This window comes from Chelmon rostratus, chromosome 4 (genome assembly GCF_017976325.1).
Source record: "Chelmon rostratus isolate fCheRos1 chromosome 4, fCheRos1.pri, whole genome shotgun sequence".
Lineage (NCBI taxonomy): Eukaryota > Metazoa > Chordata > Actinopteri > Chaetodontiformes > Chaetodontidae > Chelmon > Chelmon rostratus.
The window spans coordinates 29893887-29910803 of NC_055661.1; the positions used below are offsets into that span (position 1 = coordinate 29893887).

The window sequence follows — 16917 nt, forward strand, 5'->3', positions numbered from 1 at the left end:
AGCCTGGCTCTGTGGTTCAGGTGTTGTTGGTGTCTCAGGTGAAGCAGCAGGTCAGTCCAGCTTCTGTTAATGTTTAACTCAAACTCACAAAACAAACTGTGATTCATGGAGAAAACCCTTACCTGCTCTCTTTATGGCCCAATCAGGGGTCTGTTTTCTCTCAGGTGGACTTTCATCTCGCTGTTTCCTCAGAAATCTGCTAAAAACTGTGGTTTTAAAGAAAGTTTCAGTTTGATCTGCTCATTAAAAACAGACGAAAGCATGAGAAGTCTTATTAAACCCTTGATGTCTGTTTCCATGCATTTATTTAACACGTCGTATCTGTGGTTTCCTCTCATTCTCACACTGAGCAGTGAGCAGAGTGCTGGTCTATAATCAGATCACCTGTTTTACCTGCACGTTACCACAGCGTTAGAAACATTACAGCGTTCAGATCCCCTCATTTAAATAATCCAGCACATCATCAGTTATTTTCTCGTGCTTCAGACGTGTGATCGCTCATTTTCAGCATCATTTCAGTGTCGACACTGAACCTTTAAACTCCTCGATGTTTTCTTATTGACCTCTGACTGATGATCACTTTGAATGATCTGTAAATAAAGACAACCTGTTGTATTTGTTTTACCTGAAAGGATCTGAAGGCTGTTCTCAGCCCTGAGTCCTGTCTGCAGGCTCCTGCTCAACCTGCAGACAGGCTGTTAGCCTCCGCTGCTCGCCTGCTGAGCGAGAGGCTAAAGTCTGCAAAAAAAGCTGGAAATGCTGTGAGTGCACAGTGAGACTGGTTGGACGGTTGGACGGTCAGAGGACTCAGCGAGCATGATATGATAACTCAGCACTGTGTAACGAAGCTAACGCAGACTAGCTTAATCAGACTGAAATGTTTATTTCTGTTATCGATCTGAATCACCGGACAGACAGCAGCAGGGATTCATGGGTCAGGAACACTAAAAACTAACATGTCACAGACAAAACGTCAGCGTCTTCATCAGCTGATGATCCGTGAAGAAGAGTAAAGAACATAACCGCGCAGAATGTAGCATGACATGCTAACTCTTGGCCCTGAAGTAAAGCCACCCTCTGCAGTTCAGATGCTGTTGAGTCTGGATAGAGAGACTCTCCATAGAGACCGAATGATGTTTGTACTGCAGCCCTGCTGGGGGACAGGTGTCACGTCAGGTGTGTCGCCCCTGAAGGAGGAAGCCGGTGTGATCGGGCGCATGTTGACCGGATGTGCTGTTTCACTTCCTGCCGGCAGTTACGTTCAGGAAGCTGAAGGAAGCTTTTCGTCATATTTTAGTAAAACTCTGCGGAACATTTTTCAGATTAAAGGACGCTCGCTGTGAATTTACAACATGAGACCACGAACAGTAAACCTGCTTTCTTTCTTTTGAAGGCCTCTAGAACCTGAGGGCCGCCGGCGCCCCCTGGAGGTCCCGGTTCTGGCCCCGCTGTCCTACAGTATGAGGCAGGTAGAGGAGGGTTTGGCTTTGAGCACGTTCATGAGGCTCAGGTTGAACTGGGCCGGGTTGAAGTCCTGGAGGTCGGACGCGGAGCTCTGCTGGCCGTCCCGGTTCTTCTCCCTGGAGACGACCCGGTACTGGGCCTTGACGTTCCTCAGAGGGTTGTAGTCCGGACTGATGTGGTCCGGACAGCGAAACACCTCTCTGATGACGGAGCCCTGCTGCGACAACGCCACGAAGCCGTTCCTGTAGGTCACCATCCTGACGACGGGCGAGTAGACGTACTGAACGTACAGCAGGTGTCCTGACAGGAAGCAACAAGCAGACACGGAGACCACGTGAGACACGGACGTCTGTCTCAGTGGACGCAGATGCTGCGGTCGAGGACGTTAGCAGCATTCCACATGTGTCATGTTGATAAGAGAGCTGATTTCTAAAAACCTGCCCAGCTGTGAACATCTCAACCAACTTCAGCTTCATTCAAGACCTAAAGTCTAAAAACTAAAAGTCTCAGATCGACTGAGATCTCAGATCCAGATCTCACAGATCCACTAATGAGACTGGAAACATGTTGAAGATAAAAACCAGCACATGTTGGAAACATTTCACAGCTCAGCAGGAGCAGGTCAGATCTCTGGAAAGGCGTCAGAGGACGTACCTGTGGAGACGTCCCAGACTTTGACGGTTCTGTCCTGAGATCCCGTGAAGACGAACTGGTCGCTGTCGGAGAAAGCAGCGGAGAGGACGCCCTCGAAGAAGAAACCCTGAACATCGACGACAGCACAGAAAACTCAGAACATTTCATCAACGTCCTGTGACAACATTCAACACGTGGTTCAGACTGTGACGTCTGAATTACAGACCAGAAACACGCTGAATGTCTTCATGGGACAAAATGACTTTACATTAATGAACATCTAAAACCATCCATGAGTCTGCTCACAGCTTCTACTCCTGCAGGACAGAAAGTTATTTGTAAAACTGAACTTTAATCTGTGTAATTTGGAAAATGACCTTCAGTTCAAATGTAAAGACTGTGGTGGTTTCTGCAGACATCCAGCTGCTCTGACCTTGTACTCCATGGTGTGGTCCAGGACCAGCGGGGTCAGAGCCCACAGCCTCTGAACGGCGTCCTCGGAGCCCACCAGAGCGTGGGTCCCCCAGTTACTGGCCGTCACGCAGGTCACCCTGCTGCGATGGGGCTCCAGACCGGAGCCGCTGCCGCCGCTGAAGTCATGGAGCTTCACCTCCCCGCAGCTCGTCCCGTACAGCAGCCTGCGGTCGGACAGCAGGGCCATGGAGGACGGCGGGGCGTGGAGGAGGGGCAGGGGGAACCCCACCAGGGGTCCCTCCACCGTGGGGAAGCTGTCTCTGGTCGTGATCTCGAACAGACTCACGGAGTCCTCGTAGGCCACCGCCATGAGCTTCTCGTTGGGGCTGACGGCCAGGCAGAGCACCCTGGACAGGCTCTCGGGAGGGGGGATGCAGAGCGTCTCCTGAGGCAGGGCTAAAGGGTAGATGAGGACGGTGCCCGTGGTCAGACCGCAGAGCAGCAGCTGTTTGTGCTGCGCTAACTCCAGACAGCAAACCTCAGCAGAGACCGCCAAGCGCTCCGATGGAGAACCTGCGGGGAGACCGGAGGACGTTTCAGAACGTCCACCTGCTGAAGGTGCAGTCAGACTGTGAAACATCCTCACCTCCGTTTGTGAAGAAGAAGAACATTATTACCACAGTCGACCAGCTGCAGGAGGTGAAACCTGCCAGTTACTAAAAGCAGAAACAAGCTGACTGAGAACCTGTGAGGTTGTTCCAGCTGACCACTTCTGTCTGGCTCTGTTGTCGGACGTAGAAAACTCGATCCGCGTCCTTGGTGACGGCGACGTGGGCGCAGCCTGCAGGGATGTGGGCGGTGGGTTTGTGGCGGGCGTCGTAGCTCAGGCTCCACACGCGGACGCAGGCCGCGGCCGTCGAGGCCGAAACCACGAAGCCGTTAAACAGAACGACGGCGGTGACGGGAGCGTCTGAACCGCACAGAGCGTCCAGCAGAGCGCCGGTGGTCACCGACCAGATCTGAGCAAGTTCACACAGAACAACAGCAACATGTGAAAACTGCAGCTGGAAGAGGGCGAGGTCTTAAACTCACATCATTCATCAACCTGACAGTCACGAAGCCGCCTGCAACATCCTGAGAAACGATCCTCCAGCAAGAAAAATACATCAAAACCAGTCACATCTTTTTATTTCTTAATGCTCCGCCCTCTCTTTTCTATTTTCATCCTTATTGGTGGGTTTTTTATTCTCTTTTATTTTGTATAAAGTGTCTGATTTTACTAGTTTTAATCCTGTTTCAACCAAAGAAGTTAATAAATTCTGTTTAAACAAAGTTTATTATGATTATTAGTATTATTAGTAGCAGTCGTACTAGTAGTAGCAGTAGTACTAGTAGTAGTGGTAGTAGCAGTAGTACTAGTTGTAGCAGTAGTACTAGTAGTAGTGGTAGTAGCAGTAGTAGTAGTAGTAGTACTAGTAGTAGTGGTAGTAGTAGTAGTAGTGGTAGTAGCAGTAGTACTAGTAGTAGTGGTAGTAGTAGTAGTAGTAGTACTAGTAGTAGTGGTAGTAGTAGTAGTAGTGGTAGTAGCAGTAGCACTAGTAGTATTGGTAGTAGCGGTAGTAGCAGTAGTAATACTAGTAGTAGTGGTAGTAGTACTAGTAGTAGTAGTAGTGGTAGTAGCAGTAGCACTAGTAGTATTGGTAGTAGCAGTAGTAGTAGTATTGGTAGTAGTGGTAGTAGCAGTAGAAGTGGTAGTAGTAGTAGTAGTAGTAGCAGTAGTAGTAGTAGTATTGGTAGTAGTTGTAGTAGCAGTGGTAGTAGCGGTAGTAGTGGTAGTAGCAGTAGAAGTGGTAGTAGTAGTAGTAGTAGTATTGGTAGTAGTGGTAGTAGCAGTAGTAGTACTAGTAGTAGTGGTAGTAGCAGTAGTAGCAGTAGTACTAGTAGTAGTGGTAGTAGCAGTAGTAGTAGTAGTACTAGTAGTAGTGGTAGTAGCAGTAGTAGTGGTAGTAGCGGTAGTACTAGTAGTAGTGGTAGTAGCAGTAGTACTAGTAGTAGCAGTAGTAGCGGTAGTAGCAGTAGTAGTACTAGTAGTAGTGGTAGTAGCAGTAGTAGTAGTAGTACTAGTAGTAGTGGTAGTAGCAGTAGTACTAGTAGTAGTGGTAGTAGCAGTAGTAGTAGTAGTAGTACTAGTAGTAGTGGTAGTGGCAGTAGTGGTAGTAGCAGTGGTATTGGTAGTAGTGGTAGTACTAGTAGTAGTGGTAGTAGCAGGAGTACTAGTAGTAGCAGTAGTAGCAGTAGTACTAGTAGTAGTGGTAGAAGCAGTAGTATTAGAAACATTTCTTTCTATCTTCTTCTTTACAGTGAAAGCCGGTTGAATCAGTGGACGAGTCTGAGCTAACTGCTAACCGCTAACCGCTAACTTGGCTGTTACAGTGAAACCACTGTGACTCCTCTGTGCTGTTTTTGACAGATTAAATATTATTTTGATTTAAAAACTCGTTGACTCCACCGGCTGCGTCGGTGTGTGGGCTGTTACCCGTATGAGCTGGTCGGCGGCTCCGGAGGCGAGCAGCCGGCGGTCTGATGAGACGCAGACGGACAAAACGCTGTCGTCGTGTTGGAGGTCGAGGAATCCGTCCACAGAGTCTCCGTCGACGGTGAAGAGGCTCAGAGTCCGATCGCTGGCTGCAGAGGACAGAGACACAGGATCACTGCTCTGCCAGCAGCCAATCACAGGTTTGCTTCTTCTTCTTCTCTTGTTTTGGTCTGAAAAAGGCTTAAAACATGAATAAAAGCTGCTTCAAGTCACGAAGCCACGAAGTCATTACAGATGTTTTATTTCTCATTTACACCAGTTAGTTCCACTTTTGAACCCTTGAAGCCAACGTGTTGGAACAAACTATGTGTGCAGTCGTTTTCCACTGTGCAGCTGCTGGCGGTTACAGTTTGGCGCCATGGCGTCCTGCAGTTTGAGCCAATGGTGCCGCGAGATCTGTTCATTTTCTGTGGTTTGGATAATGTAGCAGAGTCATACCTGCGATCAGGATTTTTTCATCTTCAGTAACTGAAAGCAAAGAAGGAACCAGAGGAAACTCAGCGGCCGTCAGTCTGCCCGTCCTGGAGACCTGCAGACAGGAAGGAGGATGGCTTTTTAATGTTGAACGCTGGCAGGACATAAGTGCGCTGAGTCCTGGTCTGCCGCCCCCTGCTGGTTGATGACGGCTGTGACATGTGAACTCCATCACACTCTGTGCTGCCACTCAACTAACAGGACTGATGGTTAATTCTAAACTCCACCTCAGTATTTCAATTAGTTTTTTGTGTGCAAAAATTCTATTTGTAGTAAGTAGTAACTAAAGTAACTAAATAAATGTAATAAAAGTACTTTAATAGTAGGAATATAGCCTGAAAAGCAAAGACTCAAGTACATCAAGTACAGTACTTGAGTAAATGTACTTAGTTACTGTTGTTAGGTAGGTGAGAAACATACCTGATAGAGGAATCCTTCTCCAGAAACCATCAACACTTTCCCGTGTTTGGGTAACGTAACAGAGTTCACAGGAGTCAAACGTCTGGGTGGGTTTTCCAGCTGAGTCTCCACAGTTTGAGTCCCACTAACAGGATGAGAAACTCTGAACAGACCAGAATCACACAGAGAAACTACAGACTCTCCCAGAACTCCCAGAACCACCGAGCCTTCGTCACTGCTGCTGCCGAGGAGCTCAGCGCCCTCCGGCGTCCACACCTTCACCTGGAACAACGACAAGCAAGTTCTGGTCTGAACACACACCCGTCCGTCGGAAGTTCAGACAGATAGTTGTACTACGTGCAGTAGAAGGTAGTAGTATTAGTAGTAACAGTGAGCAGCAGTAGAAGTAAGATAAAACTTTATTGATCCCTTTGAATTGTTACAGACAGAAAGATTAAAAAGACAATAAAAAAGGATGCAGAATAAAAATCAACTATATATGTTTGTATGTACATTATATACAAGAGTATAAGAATATTGTTGCCACATTAAATTGCAGCGTGAGCATATGAATGATAAATACAGTGTTTTGTACTATTACCCTGTAGAAAAATGTATAACAGTAAAAAAAACATGGAATACTGCACAGGTGAGTTATGAGCGAATGAAATGAATGAATGAAAGCAGCAGCAGAACCAGGGGGGGTACCTGTGTGCTGGTGTAAACAAAGAGCCGCTGACTCTGCTCGGACAGGTGGAGGTGTGCCGATGCAGGAGCGGAGTCAACAGGCACCGCCTCCTGGATACAGAGAAGCTGTTGGCCGTCCTTCAGGCTCCACCTCCTCAGAGAGCCGTCAGCAGCCAATGAGAGACAGCGGGTGGAGCTGTCAATCAGTCTGACGCACAGAACTGCACCTACACAACAGGAAGTACACAAGAATCCAGAGGATTACTGTGTTTTCAGGAATATTACTCCGGTGGCTGCTCGCTGCTCCTCAAGACAACTTTAAAGCAGAGATCAGACTGATGATCAGGTGTGACGATGAAACCCAACCTGTGTGTCCCAGCAGTGAGCGGACGAGCTGCTGGTCAGCGAGGCTCCACACCGCCACCACGCCGTCATCCGAACCTGCCACCAGAAGCTCCGCCTCCGCGCTGAAGTCCACACAGAGGACACCTGAAGACACGACGACAGGTAAAACCAGCTGCTGCTGCACCTGTCACACCTCACAGAACGCCAGCATACAGCTCAGGCCTGTATCTGAGCCCCACCGAATGTAACTAAGTACATTTACTCAAGTACTGTACTTTTACAAAGAAAGATTTCTGCATACAAACCACATGAAAATATAGTAACACAGCTGAAATGGTTGATCAATTAGTGTATTGACAGAAAATGAATGATCATCTATTGATGATGTTTCAGTGATTTTTGTAATAATGTGGAGCTTTGGACTAAACAAACACTGTGAAGGCGTCACTTTGGCCTCATCGTCACCACATTTCTCACTATTTTCACAATGTTTCCAAACCGATCGATCGATTAATGGAGGAAATAATCAGCTGATTGATCCAGAATGAAAAGAATCATTAGTTCAAATGAAGCTCAACCAGCTCCAACAGTAAAATCCTGCTTTGACATGAACGACTGAGTCACAGTAATCTGATGAGATCAGATAGAACAGGAGAACAGGAGAACAGATAGAAGAGGAGAACAGGAGAACAGAACAGGAGAACAGTGGAACAGGAGAACAGTGGAACGGTGGAACAGGAGAACAGGACAACAGTAGAACAGGAGAACAGTGGAACAGGAGAACAGGACAACAGGAGAACAGTGGAACAGGAGAACAGTAGAACAGTGGAACAGGAGAACAGTGGAACAGTGGAACAGGAGAACAGGACACCAGTGGAACAGGAGAACAGTGGAACAGAAGAACAGTAGAACAGGAGAACAGAACAGGAGAACTGGAGAACAGTGGAACAGGAGAACAGTGGAACAGAAGAACAGTGGAACAGGAGAACAGGAGAACAGGAGAACAGTGGAACAGGAGAACAGAACAGGAGAACAGTGGAACAGGAGAACAGTGGAACAGGAGAACAGAACAGGAGAACAGTGGGACAGGAGAACAGAACAGGAGAACAGGAGAACAGTGGAACAGGAGAACGGTGGAACAGGAGAACGGTGGAACAGGAGAACAGGAGAACAGTGGAACAGGAGAACAGTAGATCAGGAGAACAGTGGAACAGTGGAACAGGAGAACAGTGGAACAGTGGAACAGGAGAAGAGAACAGGAGAACAGGAGAACAGTGGAACAGGAGAACAGAACAGGAGAACAGGAGAACAGTGGAACAGGAGAACAGAACAGGAGGACAGGAGAACAGTGGAACAGTGGAACAGTGGAACAGGAGAACAGAACAGGAGAACAGGAGAACAGTGGAACAGTAGAACAGGAGAACAGTCACATTTTACTGCACTCAGTACTTTTACTGTAATACCTGAAGTACATTTTGCTGGTTGTACTTGGATAACTGCGAGCTGAAACATCACTGTGTGCTGTCTTTAAACATCAAAGTGTGTCATCTTCTATGAAGCATCAGTGTTTAGCACAGATGTGATTAACCAGATAACAGCTGAGAGCGTCTCTCTGAATAAACATGGTCACATGTTTCACTACTGATGAAAGACGGATTTTAACGTGGACACTAATTGCTGAAGCTGTGTCTCTTTTTAATTCGACTCTTGTGTCATTTTGATTCAGAATAAATCTGCTTGTCTCAGAGTTCAGGTTTCTGACCTCCCTGCAGTCCGGTCAGTGTGTGGCGTAGCGCCCCCCCTGGCTGCTGCAGGAAGCTGCACTTAGGAAGGAGGATGGGCTCCGGACACGTCAGCAACCACTCCTCACATTGGCCACACAGCCGACCAATCACAGAGGGGAAAGGCGCGGCCAAGGAGCAGAGTCTGGCCAACAGCTCGGTGTGGAACAAAGACATGTCTGGAACAGGAGGAATAAAAAACTTCTCGTGTTATTTCATTTTGGTGCATTGGTTAGACTCAGTTAACGGAGAATAACTGACCCATGTTACCGCCCAGGAAATCCAGACTGGGTTTCATCAGGACCAGAGTGTCTCTGATCAGTCTGGTCTCAGTGCAGTCCATGTACTGAGAGGACTGGTCCAGGTCCTGGATCACACTGGACACCCCGCACACTCTGCTCTTACAGTAGAGCCACTCAGCACAGCCTGAAGAACAAGACCAAGTCTGACTGATCGATCAATTCAAAATGATATGAAGCAGCCAGAAACATTTAAAGATCATTTATTTCTATTGCTGCTCATCAATAACTAATATTTCAGTTTTATATATCTAAATCTATTCATGATCATTTAATGAATGATCCATTCATCATAATGGAATAATGAGTTCATCGTTAACTTTGGTCTGTCTGTATAATCCTGACAACTGAATATATAATAGAAACATATATTAATGTTGACTAACGTGGATTAAAGTTGGATCCACAGAAATCAACTGAAACCTGGAGGGAACTCAGTGTGTGTCTGTGTGTGTGTGTGTGTGTGTGTGTGTAATTCATGATATATCATTTATCATGGTATGTTTCAGTCCACTTTCACACTATTTGTTAATTGCTGTAATCAATCAGCTCATAATATATTAATAATATTCAATTTTCTTAAACAAAGTATCAGTTGGTGCTTTATGATTCGATCTGGTGACATTTCCAATGACGCTAATATATTTATTGGTGCAGTTGGTGAGAGGCAGGTGTAGATGATGGTAGTACGGCACTTGGCAGTTACATGTGGCATCTAGGCCTGTGCTAGCATTGTAGCAGCTAACAATAGCTAAGGTGGTGGTAGTATGATAGTATCTTAGCAGTTAGTATTAGCATCTAGCAGTTAACATTAACAGTTTAGGTGAATCTAGCTTTATTGTCTTCTTCTGTTCCTCTTAGCAGGTAGCAGTTAGCATTTAGCATTAGCATTAGCTAAATGGTTGCATCGGAATTGTATTGTCTTCTTCTGTTCTTCTTAGCAGGTAGCAGTTAGCAATTAGCATTAGCATTGGCATTAGCTAAATGGTTGCATCGGAATTGTATTGTCTTCTTCTGTTCTTCTTAGCGGCTAGCATTAGCTAAATGGTAGCATCGGTACTGGCCACTACCTGGAGCATCTCCTAAACAGGCCTGGGTCAGTTGAACGTGGCAGTGTTGTTTGGGTTGTTTAGGAGCAGTGTGAACTGGCACTAGGGGGGGTGACTCTGGGACGCCGGAGTTCACCGCCTAGCCTCCTGGAGGTGTTGTGGGACTAAGTAGGCGAAACACCGTTGAAGGGAGGTTTCCACCTGATGACCCCCAGAGACGTGTTAGGAATCACTGCTCTTTGGCAGGTATAGAGGCAGATTAGAGCTCCAAGGTTCTTCACTGAGAATGAATCCTCTTTTTGAGCACAAGTATCTTGTGTTTAAATTAACATAATACTGCACCGCTTCCCACATCCTACCGATGACTTCCTGTCGCAGCTCGTCCCACAGACCAGCATGCAGCAGGTGATAGGGCAGCTCCTGGAGCTTCCTGACGTTAGCCAATCCTGGAGCAAACCACAACGGCTGGGGTGGGACCTGTGGCACCACAGAACCAATCAACAGAGACAGAGAGGAAATCACTTTCAGAGGTAGGTCACACTAACGTCTGGAGCAGAAGTCAGTGCTGGTGGAGAACTCACAACTTTTACTTCAGTAAAGTTCTAATACCACAGCGCCAAAATACTTGGTTACAAGGAAAAGCCTGCATTCGAAATATCACTTGAGTAAACGTACAACGAAATTAGCCTACTCTGCCTCTGATTGGCTAGCCTTCCTGGGTTGGGTTGGTCAGGTTTAGGCATGAGGAGTGATGATTGGTTGGAGTTAGGGCGGGACTATCAGAGTGAGCCAATCATCATCATGGTGATGTCAGAGGAGCTGCTGGTACCTTTCTGTCAGAGAGGAGCAGCGACAGGCCGGGCAGAGCCACCGGCTTCAGTTTCCCCGCCCACTGACCCAAGAAGTACTCTGCCAGGATCCTGAGGCTCCGCCCCCGCCGCTCTGATGTCAGATACCGAGCTGAAACCGCCTCCGACAGACGCCTGCGCACACACACACGCACACGCACACTTTACTCAAACATTTGACCTTTGACCTGAGGGACTCTGACCTTTCATCTTTTTCTCTACCGGTTGTTGAAGGCGATGGCGGCAACCCCGCCCGTCCAGCGCTCCTCCAGATGATCCTCGAGGTCCCGTCTGAGTCGAGCCCAGAGGAGGGGGGGCAGCCGGATCAACGACGGGGTCGGAGGGAGGGAGTGCCTGTACGCCTCACTGATGACGACATCATCCAGAGACATGACATCACGCAGCTCCGCCTCCAGCAGACCCCCCCTGTGGAGTCAGAGGAGTCTCAGGAGTCAGCCGATAAAAACGGGTCATCAGTGTCGATCAGCAGAAAACAGCGAATCAAAAGCGTTTTCACCTGCAGTAAACTGAACAAGGTCGACGTCTGCAGGTGAGTTTAAATGTGTTTCTTTACTCGGACATGATGAGTTTTACACCAGGTAGATTAGCATTAGCGTACAATATTACAGTATTAACACAGACGCTCTTTTAAGGGAGTTTGTCCACTCGTTATCACCTGGCCAGAGTGATGTATCCTAAGGCCCCGCCCACCAGCTCCTTCCCATGTTTCTTCTCCAGCATCAGGAAGAGCTGTGACATCATCGCCTGCGTGCTGGCGCCCAGTTGTACGTCCGCGAGAGGGGTGAAGGACGTCCAGCGTCTGGCTGCAGACAGAATCAGTTTGAGGTGCAGAGGACAGCCGGTGAGCTCGAAGCTCCGCAGCACGCCGTCGCTCTGCTCGGGCGTCAGAGTTCGCCGAGAGGCTCGCAGGTACGACTCCATGATCTGTTTTCCTTCGTCACGAGACAAACGCTCCACTTCAAAGATGTTTCTCAAAGTCTCCAACTTCAGCCGCACGTTAGCGAACACCTCGCTGTTGGTATCCATGGAAACCACCAGGTGAACATTGGGCGGGATGTCGGTCGGCAGCCAGCGGAGTTTGTGAGCGCAGTGTCGGTCTGAAACCTGATCCAGAGCGTCCAAGATGATGAGCAGTGTGTTCCCTTGCTTGGAAACCTCGGTCAGAACGTTCCCGAAGAACCGGAGCAGCTCCGGGTGACTGTTGGCCGTCAGCGGTGAGGGCGGAGCCAAACCACAAGCCAAACAGATCTGGAGACAGACGCTGCGGAGGACGTGGTCGATGTCGGGTCTCTGAGGATGATCGGCCGACAGCAGCCTGATCACCACCACCGCCCCGGCCTCCAGCACGCTACGAATCTCCTGCGCCAGTTTGCACAGCAGAGCCGTCTTACCCATCCCCGCGGCCCCGTGCACCACCAGCGGGCCGTGACGGACATTGGTGGACTCCCACATGGCGAAGCAGAGCTTACCCAGAAGCCCCTCCCTGCCGTAGAGACCCCTGCACAGCTCGGCGCTCACAGCAGCATGTCGTCCAACCTCCTCGACCACCCGGTCTGAGATCTCCTGCTGTTCTTCCTCAGCGCTTCCCCAAATCTTCCTACCCCTCCCCTCCACCGACGAATCTACCGCCGCTCCGATCCTTGCCTTCATCTGTGAGACGAACTGCTCGCAGACGCTGTCCAGGTACTGAGCGTGCTCTCTGCGTTTGGGCTCGATGTTTCCTTTGCTGAGCTCCACACAGTGCAGGTTGAGGATCCTCTGGAACGTGGCGTAGAGGCGGGACTTGAGGTCCGTGAGGAGTCCCTGAGCTTGTGCGTCCAGCAGGCCATCTGCAGTCAGGTCCATGTACTTGGCGAGACGCTTCGGACCGTCCCTCACCCTCTGGCGGGGGATCTCTCGGACAAAGAGCAGAGCCGACGACTCGCTGACGTCCTTCCACAAACCCTGCTCGAACTCTCGCTCTGTGACTGTGGATGAGAAGACGAAGACGCACAGGTTTCAGAAACGCTCTGAGACACGGAGGACAAACCGTGAGGGACGTCTCTGACCTGATGTGTAGAAGTGTTGTTTCTGCTCGGCTGTGATGTCACCGGCTGCCTCAGCATCTGTGGCGGCGGAGCGTAGGAGCTGCAACAGTTGAGTCTCTGTGAAACGCCAGGAAAGGACGTCGTTGTCGCGCTGCGGCCCGTTCTCAGGTCGGAGGTCGCTGTAGTGGGGGAAGTGAGCCGTGATTGGCTGGAGGACGTAGGTGGGCGGGACAGCATTGTTGTCTTTTAAGAACCACCGATTCAGCTGCTTGACGCCCTCTGGGTTCTTGGACAGTTTGGACAAAAGAGCCTCAAACAGCTTCTCTGGGATGAGGCGAGGAATCGCCCTGTGGCCGTACCTGTTCCCCAGGAGAGCCTTTGGAGCCCAGAAAACAAAGAGAGGAAGAACAACAAGATTTTTTGAGACTCTTTTGTTGTAAAACACCAAATATCCAATAATGTATGATCTCATCCAACATAAAGAAAACACAAAGTGATATCTTGCTAATTCTTTTTTGACATAATCAATATATTTACTGTTCTTCCTCATCAGCTTCGTTGATATTTGTAAATATCTGCTTATTCTGAATCTGATGCAGCAACAAGTTTCAAAAAATGAGAAGGAATAATATCAAAAACAGGTTTAGATGCAGCTGAAATGAAAGAGAGAACTTTTTGTTCTGTTTTTGTATTTTCCAGGACTTTTCCAGCACTTTTCCAGGATCAGTAAGCTGCATTAAAGGATGAAGTTTTGAAGATTTCCTGGATGTGTGAGAGCCCTGTTTATGTTGGCTGTTACCATAGCAACAGTAACGCATGGTGAACATGTGCAAAAACAAATAAATCAGTCAAAATAAATTAAAACACACAAATCCACCTTGAAGCTCTCAGAAAGACTCACGATGAAAGCTGGACCGGCAGAAACCCTCTGACAGCTCCTGATCTCCTGCAGGAATATCTCACAGTCCTCGTGGTCTCCAGACCAGCTGCTCCGAATCCCCCAACGCAGATCCACCACCTGATCAGGAAGTGACCTCACTCTGCTCAGTGAGCAGACATTTAAAGGAACTGCACATGTCCATCTATCTATCTATCTATCTTAGAGAGAGACAGAGCTGGGACACTGACCTCGAGCAGCAGCCCCAGGCTGCGACAGAAAGCAAGGACTTCTGGGTAAGCTCTCTCCAGCAGGGCCTTCCTCTCGCTGCTCATATCTGAGCAGAGACACATGAAGCAGCAGCAGTTTTTATCTTCTGGATGATTTTAAATGTCACTGTCTGTTCTGCTCTTGTCCTTTACCCCCCCCCCCCCCGTCAGACCAATAGTACCGCTGTCGTTATTCTATCGACATGAATTTATTCTGCTCGCCACTGATGTTCATGCACGTTATTTTTCTTTTCAGCACAGCCACAGAAGCACAGTGAGACACAGACACGAGCTTTAATGATGATTTCTTCATCATCTCTCAGCTCTGATTGGCTGATGGCTGAAATGTGTCAGACAGAAGGAGTCATGAGACCATCAGGGAGTTAAAGTGCTCTGACCTGTGAACGTGGAGCTGACGAACACTCGGATCATGTTGGAGCTGGTCTTCGTCCTCTGAGCTCCATCTGTCCGTCCTGTCAGGATGTCCTGCAGGCTGGCGTCTCCTCTTCCTCCTCCTGCTCCTCCTCCTCCTGCTCCTGCTGCTGCTGCTTCTGGACGCGTCTCCATCGTTCTCAGTCTGAAAGCCGAGACCACAGTCTTCTTCTTCTTCCGTTTCTTCCTCCTCTTCAGACTGCTGCTGCCGTCTGATCTTCGTCGCTCTGCTGCTCTTCAGTCTTGTTTGTTTCCCACAGAGAGTTTCCTCCAGGACAACAGGTCTCCCACCTGACTGCTGCTGCACCTGCGGTGGATTAACATGATCTCCTCATCATCTGTCCTGACTGGAATATTCCCGTAACTGAAGTGTATGTTTGACAATCTAAAGTTTTATTCATGATTTTTAATCATTTAGCTGTTTCAGCACTGATCATTTTTAAAGCACGAGCTTCTTACCTGACCACAGGTGATGCATGACGCCGTGTGATCATGTAAACAAAGACAAGGAAAACATGATGATGATAAGATGAACACACACAGTTCATGTAAGGCAGCTTTGTATTTACTCTTCAGGCTGTAAATATCTGACTTCAGCCGTTTCTTTTATTGTTTCCCACATTTGAAGAAGTTTAGTGAAACAAACAAACTGCAAAAACTCATTTTAATAAGCGACTGTGTTGGAGTTCTGGATCAGATTATCTGTGACTAACATCGTGGCTTCGCAGCTCCTTGTCATCAGTTTGTTGACTCAGCTTTAGCCTCTGGGTCCAGTTAGCTTGTGAGCTAACAGGTCTTAGCTAAAACAGCTGACAACAGGATGGACTGAGCTTGTTAGCTCTCAGAATGTCAATCAGACAGACATCAAGTCGTTAGGGGGCGGACTTCTTCTTTTAACAGAGCTAGCCTAACTGCAGCAATTTCACTCACTTCCAGGCTTTATGCTAAGCTAGGCTAAACACATCCTGGGCATCTCTGTGTACAGAGATGATTCGCTGAGGCCATTTGCAGGTGAAGAAATCAGATTATTGTGAAGCTGCTGTAAAGAAATCACCTCTCTTCTGTCTGTGGGTTTCAGTATCTTTACCTGCTCGGTGCTGAACTCACCTGAGCGTTTACTAAGCCGGGCCGGTGGGAGTCGGGGCCTCCCGGGGCCGACGCTCACACTTGCAGCTCAGCACTAATTACCCTGAAGATGAAGGCGAGGATGATGATAATGGGGATAACAAGGCTACTGCCGAGCTGTGAAACACCTGCCACACCTGAAGACAGAAACAATCCTCTGACACCATGTGATGCACAATCGCCTCAAACATCATACAGGTGTGTTTTTTCATTTTCTCTGAAGGGGATTCGTGCACAAACAACATAAACTGAGATCCTATGAAAGAGTCATTAATAAAATTCTGTAATTCTGAATGTTGTCTGAAGGTTTGAATGATTTATACAACTTAGGTTAAAACATACAGTAACAAACACACTGATGCTTACTGATGATACACCTGATTTGATTAACCTGAATCAAAGTGCTTCAGCTGCTAACTGACCCGTTAGCCGACAGACACGTGTACAGGGTTTGTAGAGTGAAATGTTGGATGAGAAATGTGGTCGCTGAAAGGAAAACAGCGGGCAGAGGCAGCGGATGACGAGCTGTTATTGATGATGTTCAACGTGTTCTCGTCCTGTGAATGTGTTTGTTCTGCAGTTTTACCTTCAGGCTGTTTTTTTTTTAAAGCTGTTGACCTGCAGCTCTCTGAGGACGTTACATCATTAACTCCAGCTGGGAGACGCCACCTGGGCACCTGCTCATTCCTCATACGCCCAACTGTCTGCCTGAAACCTGTCTGCGGCTCGCTGCCTTCTCCTCCACACACTGGAGCCAGGAAAGGACATGAAGGATATGAGCAGAAAGGTGTGCTGCAGCAGCAGCAGCAGCAGCAGCAGCAGCAGCAGCAGCAGGTGTTCATCTACACCTTTAATATTTCAACAGCTTTAAAATCTCCACAATGGAACAGTCTGACAACGAGGCTCACTCTCCTGAGAGTTTGTGTTTTCTCATTCACTTCAATACGGTCCGAGTTATTAATGTGTAGAGATGATAAACATCGAGTTCATTGTTTAATTTATTGAAAAGGTGTCGACCACATACGAGAATCTGTCTGTGGAGATCCTCGTTCATCCAGGTCGTGCTACTTCTAAGGCATTACACCTCGGCCCATGTGACCTTAATGACTCAGATGATAGCTGGGCGGGTCCATGACCCTGCGAGAGGATAGATACCTGAGACTTCCCACCAGTCAGA

The 16917-nt window shown here is 48.1% G+C and overlaps 1 protein-coding gene across 1 annotated transcript; it reads right to left on the reverse strand.

Moving 5' to 3' along the window:
• Positions 1-1453: 1453 nt before the first annotated feature.
• nwd1 (NACHT and WD repeat domain containing 1) lies at positions 1454-14630 on the reverse strand. The gene is made up of 19 exons (XM_041936009.1): positions 14582-14630; positions 14166-14251; positions 13939-14055; positions 13059-13413; positions 11666-12977; positions 11212-11415; positions 10971-11124; positions 10501-10618; positions 9055-9219; positions 8775-8972; positions 7034-7156; positions 6689-6894; positions 6002-6262; positions 5546-5636; positions 5048-5196; positions 3257-3530; positions 2531-3084; positions 2119-2224; positions 1454-1764 (listed from the first exon to the last, which is right to left on the reverse strand). Exons 1-19 carry the CDS (start codon positions 14613-14615, stop codon positions 1454-1456), a joined length of 4818 nt encoding a protein of 1605 aa, XP_041791943.1. The 5' UTR covers positions 14616-14630.
• Positions 14631-16917: the final 2287 nt, after the last annotated feature.